Source organism: Herpailurus yagouaroundi, unplaced genomic scaffold, assembly GCF_014898765.1.
Source record: "Herpailurus yagouaroundi ecotype Mexico unplaced genomic scaffold, PumYag 140, whole genome shotgun sequence".
In the NCBI taxonomy this organism is placed as follows: Eukaryota; Metazoa; Chordata; class Mammalia; order Carnivora; family Felidae; genus Herpailurus; species Herpailurus yagouaroundi.
Window position 1 is genome coordinate 39501122 of NW_024412395.1, and position 20923 is coordinate 39522044.

At 41.6% G+C, this 20923-nt stretch overlaps 1 protein-coding gene across 4 annotated transcripts in view; it reads right to left on the reverse strand.

Annotated features, from left to right (window-relative positions):
• The window catches only part of CYTIP (cytohesin 1 interacting protein), an 81729-nt gene extending 62639 nt beyond the window's left edge, over positions 1 to 19090 (reverse strand). The window contains exons 1-3 of one of the 4 annotated variants that reach the window (XM_040475132.1): positions 18999 to 19090; positions 17988 to 18084; positions 17378 to 17506 (exon numbers count right to left, since the gene is read on the reverse strand). In XM_040475132.1, the coding sequence (XP_040331066.1) occupies positions 17378 to 17440 (63 nt within the window). In that variant the 5' untranslated portion in view covers positions 17441 to 17506; positions 17988 to 18084; positions 18999 to 19090. Of the gene's footprint in view, positions 1 to 17377; positions 17507 to 17987; positions 18085 to 18998 lie in introns of those variants that run through there. The other 3 variants (XM_040475130.1, XM_040475129.1, XM_040475131.1) reach the window with 3 other exon arrangements.
• Positions 19091 to 20923: the final 1833 nt, after the last annotated feature.

Sequence of the window (20923 nt, forward strand, 5' to 3'; positions counted from 1 at the left end):
TAATAGCTGAGAACTTCCCTGAACTGGGGAAGGAAAAAGGCATTGAAATCCAAGAGGCACAGAGAACTCCCTTCAGACGTAACTTGAATCGATCTTCTGCACGACATATCATAGTGAAACTGGCAAAATACAAGGATAAAGAGAAAATTCTGAAAGCAGCAAGGGGTAAACGTGCCCTCACATATAAAGGGAGACCTATAAGACTCGTGACTGATCTCTCTTTTGAAACTTGGCAGGCCAGAAAGAGTTGGCACGAGATTTTCAGTGTGCTAGACAGAAAAAATATGCAGCCGAGAATCCTTTATCCAGCAAGCCTGTCATTTAGAATAGAAGGAGAGATAAAGGTCTTCCCAAACAAACAAAAACTGAAGGAATTTGTCACCACTAAACCAGCCCTACAAGAGATCCTAAGGGGGACCCTGTGAGACAAAGTACCAGAGACATCACTACAAGCATAAAACATACAGACATCACAATGACTCTAAACCCATATCTTTCTATAATAACACTGAATGTAAATGGATTAAATGCGCCAACCAAAAGACATAGGGTATCAGAATGGATAAAAAAACAAGACCCATCTATTTGCTGTCTACAAGAGACTCATTTTAGACCTGAGGACACCTTTAGATTGAGAGTGAGGGGATGGAGAACTATTTATCATGCTACTGGAAGCCAAAAGAAAGCTGGAGTAGCCATACTTATATCAGACAAACTAGACTTTAAATTAAAGGCTGTAACAAGAGATGAAGAAGGACATTATATAATAGTGACAGGGTCTATCCATCAGGAAGAGCTAACAATTATAAATGTCTATGCACCGAATACCGGAGCGCCCAAATATATAAAACAATTACTCATAAACATAAGCAACCTTATTGATAAGAATGTGGTAATTGCAGGGGACTTTAACACCCCACTTACAGAAATGGATAGATCATCTAGACGCACGGTCAATAAAGAAACAAGGGCCCTGAATGAGACATTGGATCAGATGGACTTGACAGATATATTTAGAACTCTGCATCCCAAAGCAACAGAATATACTTTCTTCTCGAGCGCACATGGAACATTCTCCAAGATAGATCATATACTGGGTCACAAAACAGCCCTTCATAAGTTTACAAGAATTGAAATCATACCATGCATACTTTCAGACCACAATGCTATGAAGCTTGAAATCAACCACAGAAAAAAGTCTGGAAAACCTCCAAAAGCATGGAGGTTAAAGAACACCCTACTAATGAATGAGTGGGTCAACCAGGCAATTAGAGAAGAAATTAAAAAATATATGGAAACAAACAAAAATGAAAATACAACAATCCAAACGCTTTGGGATGCAGCGAAGGCAGTCCTGAGAGGAAAATACATTGCAATCCAGGCCTATCTCAAGAAACAAGAAAAATCCCAAATACAAAATCTAACAGCACACCTAAAGGAAATAGAAGCAGAACAGCAAAGGCAGCCTAAACCCAGCAGAAGAAGAGAAATAATAAAGATCAGAGCAGAAATAAACAATATAGAATCTAAAAAAACTGTAGAGCAGATCAACGAAACCAAGAGTTGGTTTTTTGAAAAAATAAACAAAATTGACAAACCTCTAGCCAGGCTTCTCAAAAAGAAAAGGGAGATGACCCAACTAGATAAAATCATGAATGAAAATGGAATGATTACAACCAATCCCTCAGAGATACAAACAATTATCAGGGAATACTATGAAAAATTATATGCCAACAAACTGGACAACCTGGAAGAAATGGACAAATTCCTGAACACCCACACTCTTCCAAAACTCAATCAGGAGGAAATAGAAAGCTTGAACAGACCCATCACCAGCGAAGAAATTGAATCGGTTATCAAAAATCTCCCAACAAATAAGAGTCCAGGACCAGATGGCTTCCCAGGGGAGTTCTACCAGACGTTTAAAGCAGAGATAATACCTATCCTTCTCAAGCTATTCCAAGAAATAGAAAGGGAAGGAAAACTTCCAGACTCATTCTATGAAGCCAGTATTACTTGGATTCCTAAACCAGACAGAGACCCAGTAAAAAAAGAGAACTACAGGCCAATATCCCTGATGAATATGGATGCCAAAATTCTCAATAAGATACTAGCAAATCGAATTCAACGGCATATAAAAAGAATTATTCACCATGATCAAGTGGGATTCATTCCTGGGATGCAGGGCTGGTTCAACATTCGCAAATCAATCAACGTGATACATCACATTAACAAAAAAAAAGAGAAAAACCATATGATCCTGTCAATCGATGCAGAAAAGGCCTTTGACAAAATCCAGCACCCTTTCTTAATAAAAACCCTTGAGAAAGTCGGGATAGAAGGAACATACTTAAAGATCATAAAAGCCATTTATGAAAAGCCCACAGCTAACATCATCCTCAACGGGGAAAAACTGAGAGCTTTTTCCCTGAGATCAGGAACACGACAGGGATGCCCACTCTCACCACTGTTGTTTAACATAGTGCTGGAAGTTCTAGCATCAGCAATCAGACAACAAAAGGAAATCAAAGGCATAAAAATTGGCAAAGATGAAGTCAAACTTTCGCTTTTTGCAGATGACATGATATTATACATGGAAAATCCAATAGACTCCACCAAAAGTCTGCTAGAACTGATACATGAATTCAGCAAAGTTTCAGGATACAAAATCAATGTGCAGAAATCAGTTTCATTCTTATACACTAACAATGAAACAACAGAAAGACAAATAAAGAAACTGATCCCATTCACAATTGCACCAAGAAGCATAAAATACCTAGGAATAAATCTAACCAAAGATGTAAAGGATCTGTATGCTGAAAACTATAGAAAGCTTATGAAGGTAATTGAAGAAGATTTAAAGAAATGGAAAGACATTCCCTGCTCATGGATTGGAAGAATAAATATTGTCAAAATGTCAATACTACCCAAAGCTATCTACACATTCAATGCAATCCCAATCAAAATTGCACCAGCATTCTTCTCGAAACTAGAACAAGCAATCCTAAAATTCATATGGAACCACAAAAGGCCCCGAATAGCCAAAGTAATTTTGAAGAAGAAGACCAAAGCAGGAGGCATCACAATCCCAGACTTTAGCCTCTACTACAAAGCTGTCATCGTCAAGACAGCATGGTATTGGCACAAAAACAGACACATAGACCAATGGAATAGAATAGAAACCCCAGAACTAGACCCACAAACGTATGGCCAACTCATCTTTGACAAAGCAGGAAAGAACATCCAATGGAAAAAAGACAGTCTCTTTAACAAATGGTGCTGGGAGAACTGGACAGCAACATGCAGAAGGTTGAAACTAGACCACTTTCTCACACCATTCACAAAAATAAACTCAAAATGGATAAAGGACCTGAATGTGAGACAGGAAACCATCAAAACCTTAGAGGAGAAAGCAGGAAAAGACCTCTCTGACCTCAGCCGTAGCAATCTCTTACTCGACACGTCCCCAAAGGCAAGGGAATTAAAAGCAAAAGTGAATTACTGGGACCTTATGAAGATAAAAAGCTTCTGCACAGTAAAGGAAACAACCAACAAAACGAAAAGGCAACCAACGGAATGGGAAAAGATATTTGCAAATGACATATCGGACAAAGGGCTAGTATCCAAAATCTATAAAGAGCTCACCAAACTCCACACCCGAAAAGCAAATAACCCAGTGAAGAAATGGGCAGAAAACATGAATAGACACTTCTCTAAAGAAGACATCCGGATGGCCAACAGGCACATGAAAAGATGTTCAGCGTCGCTCCTTATCAGGGAAATACAAATCAAAACCACACTCAGGTATCACCTCACGCCAGTCAGAGTGGCCAAAATGAACAAATCAGGAGACTATAGATGCTGGAGAGGATGTGGAGAAACGGGAACCCTCTTGCACTGCCGGTGGGAATGCAAATTGGTGCAGCCGCTCTGGAAAGCAGTGTGGAGGTTCCTCAGAAAATTAAAAATAGACCTACCCTATGACCCAGCAATAGCACTGCTAGGAATTTATCCAAGGGACACAGGAGTACTGATGCATAGGGGCACTTGTACCCCAATGTTCATAGCAGCACTCTCAACAATAGCCAAATTATGGAAAGAGCCTAAATGTCCATCAACTGATGAATGGATAAAGAAATTGTGGTTTATATACACTATGGAATACTACGTGGCAATGAGAAAAAATGAAATATGGCCTTTTGTAGCAACGTGGATGGAACTGGAGAGTGTGATGCTAAGTGAAATAAGCCATACAGAGAAAGACAGATACCATATGGTTTCACTCTTATGTGGATCCTGAGAAACTTAACAGGAACCCATGGGGGAGGGGAAGGAAAAAAAAAAAAAAGGTTAGAGTGGGAGAGAGCCAAAGCATAAGAGACTGTTGAGAACGGAGAGCAAACTGAGGGTTGATGGGGGGTGGGAGGGAGGAGAGGGTGGGTGATGGGTATTGAGGAGGGCACCTTTTGGGATGAGCACTGGGTGTTGTATGGAAACCAATTTGACAATAAATTTCATATATAAATTAAAAAATAATAATAAAAATAAATAAATAAATACCTTACAATTTTGTCAATTATATTCAATAAAGTTGGAGTGCGGAGAAAGGTGTCTACTGAGGTTGACATTACTTCAAAACAAGAATCAGAGCCCCACTAATGCATGGCATGTGGCTAAGTGCACCTTCTATTCTTAGCCGCCCAGGCCATGCCTTTCTCCACCACTAAAAGTGCCTCCTCGATGGTCTAATTAGAACCAATTTGACACCTGCTCTATCTTGAACCCCTCTAAGTAAGAGATTTCTATACTTTCTTAGCCACCTGTCAAAGTGCACAAATGCATAACAGCCCCTCCACTAGCATAGAAAAAAAGTTTTAATTAGTTTCTTGTGTTCTTTCTCAGTTTATGTGTTCTTACAGTAAGTAAACCCACATTAAAAAGGTGGGTTTTTTTAGATAATAAAAGTTTTAGAGCATGTCAAAGAGTCTGTAGATTTACAGGGTTACCTAGGAATTACTGATGTCAACAATATTGATCTGATAATCCAGACAACACTTTCCCCTATCCCCAAGAGGAGTGGTTTCAACTATAGTAACTCCGATCATTTTTTTGGCCAAGAAATAACATATCTAAGCCCCTAACGACCAACACGCAGCAGACAGTACAAAACAGAAACAAAAAGAAAACAAAACAGAAAACTAATGCCGGGTGACACTGCTGGCCTGGGGTGGGCTACTCAGGGCTCCTCCCTGATCGCTGACTCTGGGGTCTTCCAGATTGTGTTATTCCTCTAACAAGGCCTACTTGCCCCCAAGAAGGCCCTTTGTTTGCCTTGTATTATGAAGTGCATGTTTATATCCCCACCCCTACCACATTTATGTATTGAAACCCTAACACCCAGTGTGTTAGTATTTGGTGATTAAGCCTTTGGGAGGTAATTATGGCATAAGGGTGGGGCCCTGATGATGGGATTAGTGCCTTTCTAAGAAAAGACAAGTGAGCTTGCCTCTCTCTGATCTTTTTTTTTTTTTAATTTTTCTTTTGATATTTTATTTATTTAGGGGAGGAAGACAAAGTTGGAGCAGGTGAGGAGCAAAGAGAGAGGGAGACACAGAATCCGAAGCAGGCTTCAGGCTCCGAACTGTCAGCACAGAGCCCGAAGCGGGGCTCGAACCCACGAACCTCGAGATCACGACCTGAGCCAAAGTCGGACGCTTAACCGGCTGAGCCACCCAGGCGCCCTGTGATCTTCTCATCATATGACACACAGCAAGATAGAATCGGGCTCTCAGCAGAACCCAATCATGTTGGTACCATGACCTTGGGCACCTGAGTCCTGTGAACTGGGAGAAATAAATGTGCGCTGTTGAAGTCACACAGTCTGTGGTATTTTGTTATAGAAGCCCAAGACTAAAATTCCTTGAAACCTGTGGCAACTGACACAGCCACCAGTCTCACGGGGCTCTTCTGGGCACGTTGCTGCCAGTATGTCACAGGCCAGGAAGCGCTGCTGGGGCACAAGGGCCTTCTGAACCTCAGGGATTATCAACAGAGCTCAGTAGCAATGCGGTGTTCCCTATTGTATATGAATTTTTAATATGTCCCATAAGCTGAGAACAGTGGCCCAAAGCTTTTTACACTCCCTGTGCCTCCGTAACCTCACCTGCAAAATGAAGATAATGCATCTGTTTTTGCAGGATTGTTCTGGAGATAGCGAATGATGCTTTGGACAGTGCCTACAATATTGTCACTCAACAAAAACAACAACGCCAAGCTGCAGTAGAAGTAGCATCAGCCGCACAAGTAGTATCATTTCAGCCTTGCCCAGACAGATCCTCTCTAGTGGGGTTATTCACAAGGTGGGTCCATTCTCAGAGGTCACTCTGGGGCTCGAGCCAGCCTCCAGGAAAGTTAGATCTGCAGTCAAACCCCAGAGGGAACTTTGGATCCAACAGGGCACATTCAGAATTTTGCCCACAAAAAGAAATAAACCATTTATGTATTTTTGTCTTTAACGTGTATTAAGTGACACTGAGAGAATGCCCCCAAACGTTAACAAACCAGAACACTACCCAAACTAGAGATTAATGATTGTTGTTTCCCCAGAGCCTGGCCAAGCTTGCTTTGGGCGATTTACTGCCCTATCATCCTGGTGCTTCTGGAATCCCGTATGTGCCCGTGTCACACGCATCATGCAGATGCCTCCCCTGGAGGAGGGATCTGGAAGCACCAGACAGCTTTGCCACTCTTCTTCAGGCTCTAGATTGCTTCTCCAGGAAATTTCCCCTCTCCAAAAACTATTCTCAATGTCCCTCTCGTGTACTTACATTCCCACAGCATGGGGGATTTTTCTTACCATCCCACATCATTCACTGGCTTTTTCTCTTCTGTATTTCCCAACAGGTTGTAAGCTGCCTCAGGGCAGGGTCTCAACTCTTTTTCACTTGTATCTCTAGCACCTACCAGAGTGCCCGGTGATAGGTGCTCTGCACTTTGCATTTGCTAAATGAATTACTGAATACTAGAGGTAGAAGCAGTGGTGGGCAGGGTTGACATGAGAAGTTAATAACAACGTCAGGATTTCCAACAGGAAACAGAGGGGCTTTATGTGGCATGGAAGTCTGAAATGGCTCCACACTTCTAAAGAGATTTAGTGACTTGATGGGCATTTGAAACTACCTGTAGACATGCTGGTTTTAAATGAGCACTTTACAACTCTGATTGTGACCTCTGTCTTTACAAAACAGCAGCTAAAACCACCACTGTACTACTGGTAGGTATGTCCTCCCTGAAAGAATGAGCTGGCCCGAGTGACAAGACGTTCCTGTAAAGTGGCAGAATACCATTTGCATCTGAAAATCTGGCACCTGGGGTACTGCGTGTGGTGACAGCCAAAACTGCCTTTCGAGATAAAGTGGAGATGAGAGAGGAGAGAAGGTGACCTTGGAGGAGGCGAATTCATAGGCATCATCTCCTAGACCTCACAGAGCAACCAGTGAAACGATGCACAGGCTATGATGATTCATGCCCTGGGATTGGTGATATCACCTTTTGAGATCCAACAGCCAGAATCTCATATCCTGGGCTGATGGAGAACCCCATGGGATCTTACTAATAGAGAGGATCTTCTCTATATAAAACAGTTCAGTGATGACTCAATGGAAAATGCAGCTTTAAATACACCTGATTTCTGTTCAAGTTCATTAAAAATAATTATGTTCATGGTTGAACCAAACACAGACACCTCCTAAAAAAACAACGAAAGTAAACAACATTCTTTTCTACCATACCTACATAAATGGCCACTCACTGTGGGCAGGTAGGCAGGCTAGTGCAAGGGAACATAGGAAGAGATCCCAGGTAAGTTGAGGAGACAGAAACTGAGAGGAGAAACTTGAGTGTGGATCAAGGATCCAGGATACTGGATGTTAGAGCCTGATTCCAGAAGGGTTTGATTAGAACCAAGAGGTCAAGATGAGAACCAAAATGTAGGGAAATAAATCCTTCTGATCCGGCCATGGAGCAGAGCTTACAAGAGATAAATACACCCAGCCTCCCAGGGGAGACAAGCGTTTGAAGAAAATAATTAGACCTTCAATTTTCTCTAAGACATTTTATAAAGTTCAATTGAAACGGGGGGGGGGGGGGATTGGAAAATTCTGTGTATATTTATAGAAAAATGAAAGTAACAGCTAACAGACCAATTACATCTACTTTTGTTGCTGCCCTCCTCCCCAGTTTATAATATAGCAGGGACTGGAAAGTTCAGAGATTTAATAACAGAGAAATGCTAAAGACTGAATTCCAAGACTCATTCCTTTTTTTTTTTTTTTAATTTCAAGTTTTTATTTAAATTCTAATTAGTAAACATATAGTGTAATATCGTTTCAGGGGTAGAATTTAGATTTGTATCATCACTTACATGCAACACCCAGTGCTCATCCAAAGTGTCCTTTTTAATACCCATCACCTGTCCACCCCATCCCCCGACCTACCTCCCCTCCAGCAACCCTCAGTTTGTTCTCTATAGTTAAGAGTCTCTTATGGTTTGCTTCCTGTTCTCTTTGTTTCCCTTCCCCTATGTTCATCTCTAGTGTTTCTTAAATTCTACATATGAGTGAAATGATATGGCATTTGTGTTTCTCTGACTTGACTTATTTTGCTTAGCATAATACACTCTAGTTACATCCATGTCATTATAAATGGCAAGATTTCATTCTTTTCGATGGCTTAGTAATATTCCATTATCTATCTATCTATCTATCTATCTATCTATCTATCTCCCCCTTCTTATTTATCCATTCATCAGTTGATGCGTATTTTCGCTCTTTCCATAGTTTGGCTATTGTTGATAATGCTGCCATAAACACGCTGTTGATAATGCTGCATATGCCCCTTCAAATCGGTACTTTTGTATCATTTGGGTAAATACCTAGTAGTACAATTGCTGGATTGTAGGATAGTTCTATATTTAACATTCTGAGGCACCTCCATACTCTTCTCCAAAGTGACTGCACCAGTTTGCATTTCCATCAACAGCTGTTGTTTCCTGCGTTGTTAATTTTAGCCATGCTGACAGGTGTGAGGTGGTATCTCATCGTGGTTTTGACTTGTATTTCCCTGATGATGAGTGATCTTGAGCATCTTTTCGTGTGCCAGACTCATTCCTTTGGAAACATCTTAACCAGACATTTTAGAGGCAACACTGAAAATCTACATGACATCTATAAAGACGTGAGTTTGGGAAGAGAACTGGTTTGTTTTAGAAAAACACCAGCTTTTATCGACATATCCCAGGGGATGGACTGGCATCTGTTTTCAAAATTAGAGACAGAGGCACCCATCCTTGCAGTTTTTCTCTTGACTCCCTTGCTTTGAAGGGGCGGACCAAGAGCATTCACTGTTTCAACATTTTTATTCACTCTAGACTTCCTCCTGGCTGTGCGGTCATCTCTGATTTGAGATCATATTTGTGTACCTCTCATCATTTTCAGTGATCTGCCCCTCTTCCTTTGTCTCTATTTTGCCCCCATACTTCTTCTTTTGTTTGTTTAAAATAATTTTCCACCCATTCTTGTCTCTGTTTTAAGGCAGCCTGTAAGAGATAGAAATCCCCCCCCCCCCACTACCTGTAACCATGAGGAACATATGTCATGATCTTTCAAGTCCTTTTTTGTTGTTATTATTTTTAACTGGACGCATAAATAATTGCATATCCTCTCTAGCTACACTTAACCATGTTCTCTACTCACTAAGAACTACTCACAACATGATTTTAATTGTAGAGAGATAGTCCACTCTATAGCCATGCCGTATTTTCCAGTTATTACCAACTCATCCAACTTTATTAAATATTAAGTAGGGGTGCCTGGGTGGCGCAGTCGGTTGGGCGTCCGACTTCAGCCAGGTCACGATCTCGCGGTTCGTGAGTTCGAGCCCCGCATCGGGCTCTGGGCTGATGGCTCAGAGCCTGGAGCCTGTTTCCGATTCTGTGTCTTCCTCTCTCTCTGCCCCTCCCCCGTTCATGCTCTCTCTCTGTCCCAAAAATAAATAAAAACGTTGAAAAAAATTTAAATATTAAGTAGTTTCTAACATTTCACTATTAGAAATAATGATGTAATGAAAACTTGAACATAAACAGTTGTCCACGTAATCATTTTCAGAGGATAAATCCTTATATAAAAATATTGGTTTGAAATGATGGAAGTTTTAAGGCTGTCTATGGATATTGGTAAAATTTTGGTAGAGATTTTCCAGCCATCCTGAAGAACTCCTGACAACCTTGATTACTGCCAGTTAAAACTTGGTCTGTGAGAGAATCCCAAGCAGGCTCTATGCTGTCAACATGGAGCCCAACATGGGGCTCGATCCCACGAACTGTGAGATCCTCTCCTGAGCTGGAATCAAGAGTCGGATGCTTAACTGACTAAGCCACCCAGGTGCCCCTAAAACATCTTATTTTGATAGAAGGTGTCTGAGAGGCCAACACACAGAATGGGTGTCTACAGTTAAAAGTAAAATAGTACTATAATAGTTAAATGTCATTTTTGCCCAAGTGACTAAATGTCTCAGAGCTCTGCCATGTTTAATTTGACAGCTTTGGTTTTGTCTTTCTCTGCCTCTAGTACCAAGTAAACACCAACTGAAGTTGTGAACAGAGAAAAGAGTGTTCTAAGAAAAGAGCATCCCAGCTTTTGGAGATTGCTGTTTTTTTAAGTAACAATGAGTCACTGTAGAGTTACATTGTTCGGAACGGTAACTGTGGTGCAGAATTCTCTGTAGCCTTGAGGTAGCTGCACTATCAAAGAGAAGGCTTCCTGGAAGAGGTGTCTCTACTCATCCACCTGTGCTGCTGCCTAGTCATCTCAGGATCAGTGTCTCCTAGTATAACATATAGAGAGGACGTAGAAGACTAAATTGCATCTATCATTTGCTAGACATTCTTTGCCCAAAGGATGGACAAACATGTAACAAATTACTTGGTTCTATACAGATGTGAAGAAATCTGTCATCCATTTAGAAAGCAGATATCTTGGGGCGCCTGTGTGCCTCAGTCAGTTAAACCTCCGACTTTGGCTCAGGTCACAATCTTGCAGTTCGTGAGGCTCAGGACTCACAGCTCAGAGCCTGGAGCCCATTTGCAATTCTGTGTCTCCCTCTCTCTCTGCCCCTCCCCTTCTCTCTCTCTCAAAAATAAATAAACATTATAATTTTTTTTAAAAAGTAGAAAGCAGATTTCTCTATTTTGGCTACCTATGACTGTTTATAAGAATATATTTTTTAAGTTTATTTTTTATTTAATTTGAGAGAGGGAGAGAGCAAGTGGGGGAGGGGCAGAGAGAGAGGGAGAGAGGATCCACAGTGCACAGGGCTTGATCTCTCCATCCCATAACCTGCAAGATCATGAGCTGAGCCAAAATCAAGAGTTGCTGGCTAAGCCACCCAGGCGCCCCAAGAATGTTTTTAATGTAAGTTAATTCTTAAAAGACTTTCTTTTTTAGAGCACATTTAGGTTCACAGCAAAATGTAACAGAGAGTATAGAGTCCTTATATCCCCTTTGCCCCTACACACGCACAGTTTCTCTCACTATCAACCTCACACTCGGGGAGATTTGTTACAGTTATTGAACCTACACTGGTACATCATTCTCATTGAAAGTCCAGGGTTTACATTAGGGTTGACTCTTGGTGCTGTATGTTCTATGAGTTTGGAAAAATATGTAATGACATGTATCCACCACTGTAATATTTTACAGATTAGTTTCACTTCCTAAATATCCTCTGTGCTCTATCTATTCATCCTTCCCTCCTCTGACATGCTGGCAACAACTAATCTTTTTGTTGTCCTCTAGTGTTGCCTTTTTGAGAATGTCATATAGCTGGAATCATACAGTATGTAGCCTTCTCAGATTGGCTTCTTTTCCTCAGTAATATGCATTTATGGTTTCTCCATTGCTTTTCATGGTTTGATAGATCATTATCTTTAGTACTGAATAATATTCCATTGTGTGAACATATCACACTTTATCTATTCATCCACTAAAGGACATCTTAGTTGCATCCAAACTTTGGAAATTATGAATAAAGCAGCTATAAACATCCTTGTGTAGGCTTTTATATAAACATAAGTTGGTTTTGTTGTTTTTTTTTGTTTTGTTTTGTTTCGTTTTGTTTTTTAGCTCATTTGGGTAAACATTAAGGAGTGCAATCCTTGTATTGTAGGGTAAGAGTATTTTTAGCGTTGTCAAAAACTGCCAAACTCTCTTCCGTAGTGGCTGTACTGTTTTCTCATTCTCATTAGCAATGGATGAGAGTTCCTGTCATTCCACCTCATGGCCCCAGCATTTGGTGTTGTCAATAATTTGGATTTCACTGTCCTAACAGGTGTGTAGTGGAATTTCATTGTGATACGGGGATCATACAAATGCTTAACCATCGTCTTGTGTATCTTCTTCAACGAGGAGTCTGTGCAAATCTTTTGCACATTTATTTCATCAGCTTGTTCATTTTCTTATAATTGAGTTTTAGGTGTCGTTTGTACTTTTTGGATAACAACCTTTCATTCGGTATGCCTTTTGCAAGTATTTTCTACCAGTCTGTGGCTTGCCTTTTCATTCTCTTGGCAGTGTCTTTAGCAAATAAGAAGTTTTTCATTTGATATCAATATTTGTCCCCAGAAAGGCACAAATGTTAATAAGCTATTAAGTGTAAGTTTTCCTGCCGCCGCGGAATGAACTACTGGAGTCCCAATATTGAGATAAAGAAGCTGGAGGACACCTGCAGCCATCAACTCCTCCCAGGCTCCCTGAGGGAAAGGTAAGTGGCCCCACTGCTCTCAATTGCCACTCCGCACCGTGTCCTCCCCTCCCCCAGTGACGTCTAGAAGGAAGATTGGAGGGGAAAGAAAAGCAGCAAGTCTTCAAAGCTGTGAGGCGGCCTTAATACGGGGGGGGGGGGGGCGGAAAGAGTGATGCTGAGGGTTTTTTATCCGCTCCCCAAGGACACACCTCTCACCGCTGAGCCAAGTGCGGGGGCTGCCAAGAGAGCCATTCTTAAAGCCAGGGAGAGGGGGCTCTAGGGGGAGAATGCCAGCATTTCATGACTAACTTGGACATCTGCGTATGCAGTTGCCTTGCCAGTTCACTTACTGTATCTATTTGAACTGAGGGAAAAAAGGGACGTGGAGAGAGGGCACGGCCCCGGGGCCACTTGCAAGCTTTTGTCTGTGGGCCAAGGGAACTCAGGGGAAGTAGCCAGTTAGTGCAATCTTGCCATATTCCGTGCACGAGGGCTGGCTGCTGACCGAGCAGAGCCCAGCAGCAGTAGGGTGGGTGGTAGTGTTGGAGAAGGGGGGGGTGGGTGTTACACGTATAAGATCTTACTGGAGCTGGATCGCCTATACCATTAGCTTGGAAAGGCCCCCAAAGGGCCTTCTGAAAACTGCTATATGGACGCCTACCATACCGGGAGCTTCAGCCTGCCAGTCAACCTTAACCAGAGGAAGAGAAAATCTTTCACAGAAGAAGGATGAAAACCTCACTATTAAATGTGAGAAACTTGGCCTTTTCTTCTCCTTCCTCCCTGCCCCACATCTCCTCAAGTTGTTGTAGCCTGGAAAAGGGAGACAGAGATGGTGTCCCAGAGGCAAAGCAAACCCCACCCTCCCATTCTAAGACCTTCTCCTAACTGATGATGTCAAAGGGGATACTTTGTCTCAGGCTTGAGACTGAATTTTTGTAACAAGGAGTCACTTGTGTTTTGTTGTCATTTTTTTTTTTTTTTTCACAGAAAAACTGACCAAAGGTCATGGTATCTGTCCAGAGAAAAGAGAATTTTGACAAAACTTAAGCAACTGGAGACGGAAACATTGTTACTTTCACGTGTATGCCCGCAGGCCAAGTTCAGACTAGTCAGTAAACTCATTATTCAGTTTAAAAAACAATGTGATATTGATGTTAAGGAAAAGTGGCCCCTTAAAGTGGTCACAAGTAAAAAGTGAAGGAGGAAGACAATATATGTACACTTTGCATTCTATTTTTTTTTTTTTAATGTTTATTTGCTTATTTTGAAAGAGAGAGTGAGCGTGAGCAGGGGAGGGGCAGAGAGAAAAGGAGAGATTCCCAAGCAGGTTCTGCACTGTCAGCACAGAGCCTGACTTGGGGCTCTAACCCACAGACCATGAGATCATGACCTGAGACGAAACCAGGAGTCAGACACTCAACCGACTGAGCCACCCAGGTGCCCCTGAATTGTATTTTTGAATAATGGAAGACCCTGAATTGAGAAACAAACTATACTGGCATACTATGCATGTACTTAGTAGAGTAGATTTATGGTATGTTACAGGATAGAAACATGGATTTTAGAGTTAGAAAGACCTGGCTTCAAATCCCAGCTCTGCCATTTGCTACCTCTGTGACTCCTTAGAATCCTCATGAAAAATGGCCACAATGATGCCTTCTAACAGTGTTAGTGTAAGGATTAAAGAGGAACTATGATAAGCATAATATGTAGGAGGTCACCGTGTTCAAAAATGGTTAGCATTTTTTCCTTCATCATTTATTTATCATTACCATGCATTATCACGGATGTTTACTGAGAGGATATGAATAACATCAATAGAAATAACAGCACTGGTTAAAATATATTTCAGTTGAAATTTGGGTTTATAGAAAAGCCCAGAACAATTCATGTTTCAGGGTGAACAAAGTTCTTCAAAACAGCTAGCATTTGGCAATAATTTAGGTCCCCTAGTTTAGGGACTACATTCCAGGTACAAATACGAATGCTTTGGGATTTGCCCCACTATCTATGCCGTATCACAGTGCGTCAGGGCTAGAAGGGCACTTAGGGAGGAAAGTAAGGCCCAAAGAGGGTAAATGATTTGCCCAGGGACAGTCTGGTTGCATCTCACCCCCACTGGTCCTTCATACCCCCTGTCTATTAATTTGTTGGCTGTTGCAGTCATAGCATACATTTCGGGGCCTCTAAATTTTATCTTTGTCTTTTAAGAAAGACACCTAACAAAGGTATCAGCCTGTTTCCTCTACTCTTCATGCTTCTCCTTGGGAGAGTCCCTGGCAACGGTCACATGCACGCGAGCCAGACGGTTCAGTACAACCTGACATCGCACTGAATTGCCAGAAAAGGATTTCATTTCATGACAGTCTATTTGATTTGTAGTCCCTGTTCCTTTCCATTTTTCTCTTCATTCATTACTCCTCCCGTGGAGAGTGGGTGGCAGATAGGAACAACTTGCCGAATTTGGTGCATTTCATTTTGTTCCCTTTTAGAAGTTCTTACAATGGTTTTCCTGAGGAAAATCAATTAACTATTGACATAAATACTATTTGGGGATCAATTATAATTCCAATTAACTGTGCCATCTGGGTGGCTTATTACCACTTCTGGGAAACATTTGTAATGGTGAGACAGGGTGCCTCCTGTCCTCATGTTTATGCATTTTCCAGTCTGTGATCTATCTTCAGACCTTGCCCCTGGACCTCCAAGATCCAAGAACTAGCCTCCTGTTGGTCACACCTTGCCCCTGGACCCCCAAGATCCAAGAACTAGCCTCCTGTTGGTTACCCCCGTCTCTATCTTCCCAGAACCATTTTCCTGGCCACTGAGGTCTTAACCACTTCTCTCCCCACTGCAAGAAGGAATATTTACTAATTGCATTATTGTATATCCCTCCCCTAAGTGCTTTCTGTGGATCATTAAACCCCTGGAGGTAGACAAGATGGCCGTCCTCAAAAAGGAGGAACCTGAATTTCCAACAAGAAAAGCACTTTGCTCACCGCCACAGAGGATTCAAACCCAGGTGTGTGTGACAAAGGCACGGCTTCTTCATCTCAACTGCTATGAGTCTCTCTCACAGCCAGGCTCCTGGCGGGCTCCGAACAGTCTTCTCATGAGGTTAACAAGCTAGAGAAACCCCACACATTTTCTGCATCTTTTACAAAATGAAGATCCCCAGGGATATTCCCCCACCACCCCACCCTGACTGGCTGAATCAGAATCACTACAGGTAAGACCCAGGAACCAGGACTTGAACACTTGTCATACTTGAAAAAGTTTGAGATCAGCCGCCCTGTGTTTTTGATGCCAACCGTCCTTTAACAAACCTTTCCTGGAGACAATGCCCTGCCCCCTGGTGGCCTAACCCAAAAGTGTGACTGCCGTAATGAGGGGTTTGAGGGAATTCTTGATGATACACTCACTGATTACCTTTTGACGGACAAATTATTTGATTGGGTTTCAGCTGCCTCTGTCTGAGTTCTGCTTACTTTATTCAGGCCCATCACACAGAAAGTACCTGAAAGCAATTGGCTTGCTGACTTGTTTCTTGTTTGTTTGTTTGTTTTGTAGCAGCTACAAAGAGAGATCGGTTTTTGTTCAATAAATGTTTGATTGTTTATTCTTTGCAGATGATACGGAGCTAAGGACAGAGCTCCTGTCCTTAGAAAGACTAGTGTAGGGGCGCCTGGGTGGCGCAGTCGGTTAAGCGTCCAACTTCAGCCAGGTTACGATCTTGCGGTCCGTGAGTTCGAGCCCCGCGTCGGGCTCTGGGCTGATGGCTCAGAGCCTGGAGCCTGTTTCTGATTCTGTGTCTCCCTCTCTCCCTGCCCCTCCCCCGTTCATGCTCTGTCTCTCTCTGTCCCAAAAATAAATAAACGTTGAAAAAAATTTTTAAATAAAGAAAGACTAGTGTATATATAGATAAGAAAATACCCAATTCTTTTCCCTAAACACACACACACACACAGACAAACACACATACACACACACACACACACAGAAAGAGAGAGAGTTTCCATGAGCTGCTTTGCTCTGCCTTCATCATTAGGATACCATGTTTGAGCTCTAGTGCTTAGCCAGTTTAAACTTGGCTTCTCACCAGCTTTTTCCTTTCTCTTAATAAGAGCTTTCAACTTTCCAGGCCATTCTCTACTCTTTTCCCTTTTCCTGGCCATAATGTCACACTCCTGTATTTATTGGACCTTTCTGCCTGTTACCAAAAATAGCGCGCATGTCACAAACGCCACATCTGCCTTTCACAGAACACATTCCCACCACCAAATCTGCTGACCCTATAATATAAGAAAAAGTAGAAGAGATCTAGTGACAAGAACAAAAAAGAGAGACCGAGTAACAGCAAGTAGAAGCCCAAAATATTTAGGAAAGAAACCCCAAAGAGCCAATCAGCTTACTCACTAAACACTTGACTAAGGACTTCCCAGTAATAATTCCCTCAATATTTTATTTATCTTAATATATAACACTTCGTTCACTCTTGTTTGCTTCCTCCCCGCCCCACCCCCAAGAAAATAACACAAGAGGAGAATCAACCCGCGCGTTGCAAACTCAAACTTACCATAGAACTTTGGTTGGCAAATCTCAGACAGTGATTCCTCCTGGTCTCCAAGCCAGGCCACATGAGGTTGCCTGCCGTCTGCTCTACATGAATTTACAGCTCCATGCAATACCACAGGACACTGACGTTCTGAAAAAGAAATTTGATCTCATCCTGATTCATACAGCCTTTCTCCTCTTTCCTGAAGGGGGATCCCGTGTGTTTATTTTAGGACCTGGGCAAACTGTCTAGTTTCAAATACCTCACAAATAAAGAGATAGGAAAAAAAAAACCCGTAACAATTCAATAATACCTATGTGATTTTCAAGCCCCAAACAAATGGGAAATCATGGCGCTTTATTTTATAATGAATCAAGTGGGGGAAGGAAACCATTTCTTATCTGGAGTCACCCCCAAATAAATGTTTCACGGGTGGCTTTTATGGGGACACTGAGGTCTCAGAGTTTCAAATGCTGCTTACTATAACCTAACCACAAAATATACTCAGCTTGTGTTTGTTTTCAGATTAATAAGTCTAATTTAATTGGAGAGAAGTTTCCTTCCGTAGTTTCTTAAAACAAAATCGAAGACTTTTGGTTTATTTAGTGCCGTCAGCTAAACCCAGACTTACCTCAGTTTTTTCTTTGAAGCAAGACAGACATCGTTTGTGTGGTCTTTTTAACAGGGAACTATGTTAGTTTTTGTCCACATAACATTCGTTTCCAGTCCTTAGGAACAATAGAGAGAGAGAGCAAATTTGCTACATGTACAGCAACCAGCATATGAATATGTATTATGGAAAATTTTCCACACACAGAGAAAACCTCATGATTTGCTCTGGAAAACAAGTCACTTCAAAGTTGTGGAAAATAGGACCTGTTCCTTCCTTTAAGGCAAACTCTGCCGCTGATACTCAATTTGGTTTTTCTGCTTGTAACCGGCTCTCCCTGAATTACTTTGAGATGTTTGTTGTGTGTGATCAGCTGAGAGTTAATATATTGTAACCTCAAAACAAAAACACCCAAACAAAAAACCCAAACCTCTTTTTCTTGGATTTGTTCATAAAGGACAGCCATTCTTAATAAAACAAGACAAGGACAAACACAAAAACCTTTTGTTTCCCAGATCACACTTGAACTGCTTAATGATCGAGTTCCTAGAAATAAAGGCAATTTTTATAGTCATAAACACATTAGAAAACATTGAAGCCTGTATCTATTGAGATAGACCTCCTTTTTTTGCCACTATCAAATATTTAAATATTATGGAGAAAGTGGTCACAACAGTTGAAATGTACCCATACAGAAGATATCTGGTTTGTCCTATGAGTTCCTTGTAATGCAACACTATTTTCTGCCAGTAACTTGTCAAGGCTTTGTATTATGTGTTTAAAACTACATACATTAAAGAAACCACCCATGTTGGCACATTCTCCCAGTCGCCTGTATGACATCCTCTAGTTCTCCTTCAGAATCTAGTCCCCATGGGTCAGCCTGTCTGCCCTAACAGCTCCTTCCATGGCTGGGGAGCCCTCTATACACTATTTGCTCTAAAGGTCATTAGGATCGACCCCAATTCCATTTCCCCAGAGTGTCTTAAGGAGGCCTGAAAGAAATCTTTCCAACATTTGCTCTGTCCCTACCTCTCCTGTAGGGCTGGAGGTGGCTGGAGGAAGGCAGGAAGACCCGTGCAGCTGTCCTCTGCGCGATGCAGGCCTGGCATGGAGCTGGGGGAGGGCACAGTGCGAGCAGCTGGAGGAAGAGAAGGAGGAGTAATTCATGTGCCACTGCAAACATGATACAATGCCAACAAAAACACCATTCTTTTTCCCAAGAAGTTCAAAGCGCTTTGCAAACATTAACTCATGAGCCCAAGTAGTCATGGAGCAAATATTCCTTTATTATGCCCTTAGGGTAACCACTGCAAGCAAAGTCAAGAGAAAAGGGACTCTCTTCGTTGTTTCATTATTCCTCAGGTATTTATTGAACACCAACTATGTGCTGGATATGAGAGGCAGAAGAACAAACAAGACAGACATGGTCTGCGCTCCTACGGCAGCAGTGGGGGGCACGAAGCACCAGACTCGGCTGCATACGCTTCTTTATGCTTTGTGTTTGTCCAAATTGTTTAATGGAATTTGTTTCATTCTTCAGAATGTCTATAATGTGCTAAGTGCTGAGCAAACACACAACAGAAAAACTTTTTAAGCTACCTGTAAATAGCATTATGACGATAGGAATTGGGAATATCAACTCTAAGTGCTTTCTTTTAAGATACCATAAACAAAGCTTTACTGGGAGCAGTCCTGTCTCTTGCCATGTTCGTGGAATTACTGTGGTCGAACAAGGAGAGTTAAGATCAGGAACATCATACCAAGCAGTTTATATAAATAATCTGGCTTTCTAAAAATGATTAATCAGATGAGCAAGCATCTTTGGTGAAGCAGAGAGCCATTATCCACAGGTCTTCTCCTGACTCCTTTTTATTTTATGTGAAAAGATGGCTGATGGGATGCAGAAAATGACTTATGCCAGTTCTGAACCCTTCTCTTCAGTCAATGGATTCCAGATATTTTAGAGTATAGGGTTATCTAAGACTAACTAGACAAGAGTCTGGTAACTGCTTTTAAAAAATGCATGACTTTCTGATGAATCAAAAGGGAGGTAAGCCTTTATGTTTTAAAGATGTTAAGTAAGGATTCTAGTCTGTCCTGGGAGTCACTAGCTCAACCCACTTTGAGGCTGAACATAGAGGCTGTTGCACTCCTCCGTCAGCAACTTACACATATTTTAAAAGTCTAGGGAATTATAGCACCACTTTAAACCCAGCCTTCCTCCCCAGCAAACACTTCCCTACTGACAGAAACTATTAGAGTTCTAATGTTGATCTGCCACTCAAGCGTATAGGTTAACACACAAACTCAGTGAGATTCAAGCCCCATATCTTAGTCCTTAAATAGGGTCTTCATTTGGCCCCAAACTGCCTTTCCAGCCTCAACCTCCCCCTCCGTTACTCTTGTCACAGCACGTATGTCTGTGACAATATCACGCTCTGCCTTTCTGCCTTGAAGGCTGCTCCCCTGCCTCCTACTCCAACACACACACACACACACACACACACACACACACACACACACACTTTGCCCACCTGGAAAATTTTTCATTCTTCAAGATTAGATGAATTCTTTTGGTTATTTCTTCCTCAACTCCCACACCGCCACCTTATCACATATTTATTTATATAGGTCTCTAAAGCTTGAATGTCTCAGGTTTTGAGATCATATTTTATTCCTTTGTATCTTCAGCAGCTAGTATTAAATTTTTGATGAAGTTAAATTTTCTACAGAACATCAATATAGCACTTATGGAGGCTGGCAAGGTGATCAATTACACTTGGTTTTACTCTTCATCTGGAAGCACAAATGGGAGGTTTTAAAATCCTTTATTAAACAGAGTTGCTAATGAAGAGAATAAAATTAATTAAATAAAATTTTCAGTTAAAATTATTTTTGATTCAAGAGCTACTATATTATCAAACACCGTTGTCATTCAGCTTTGCACCGTTTGG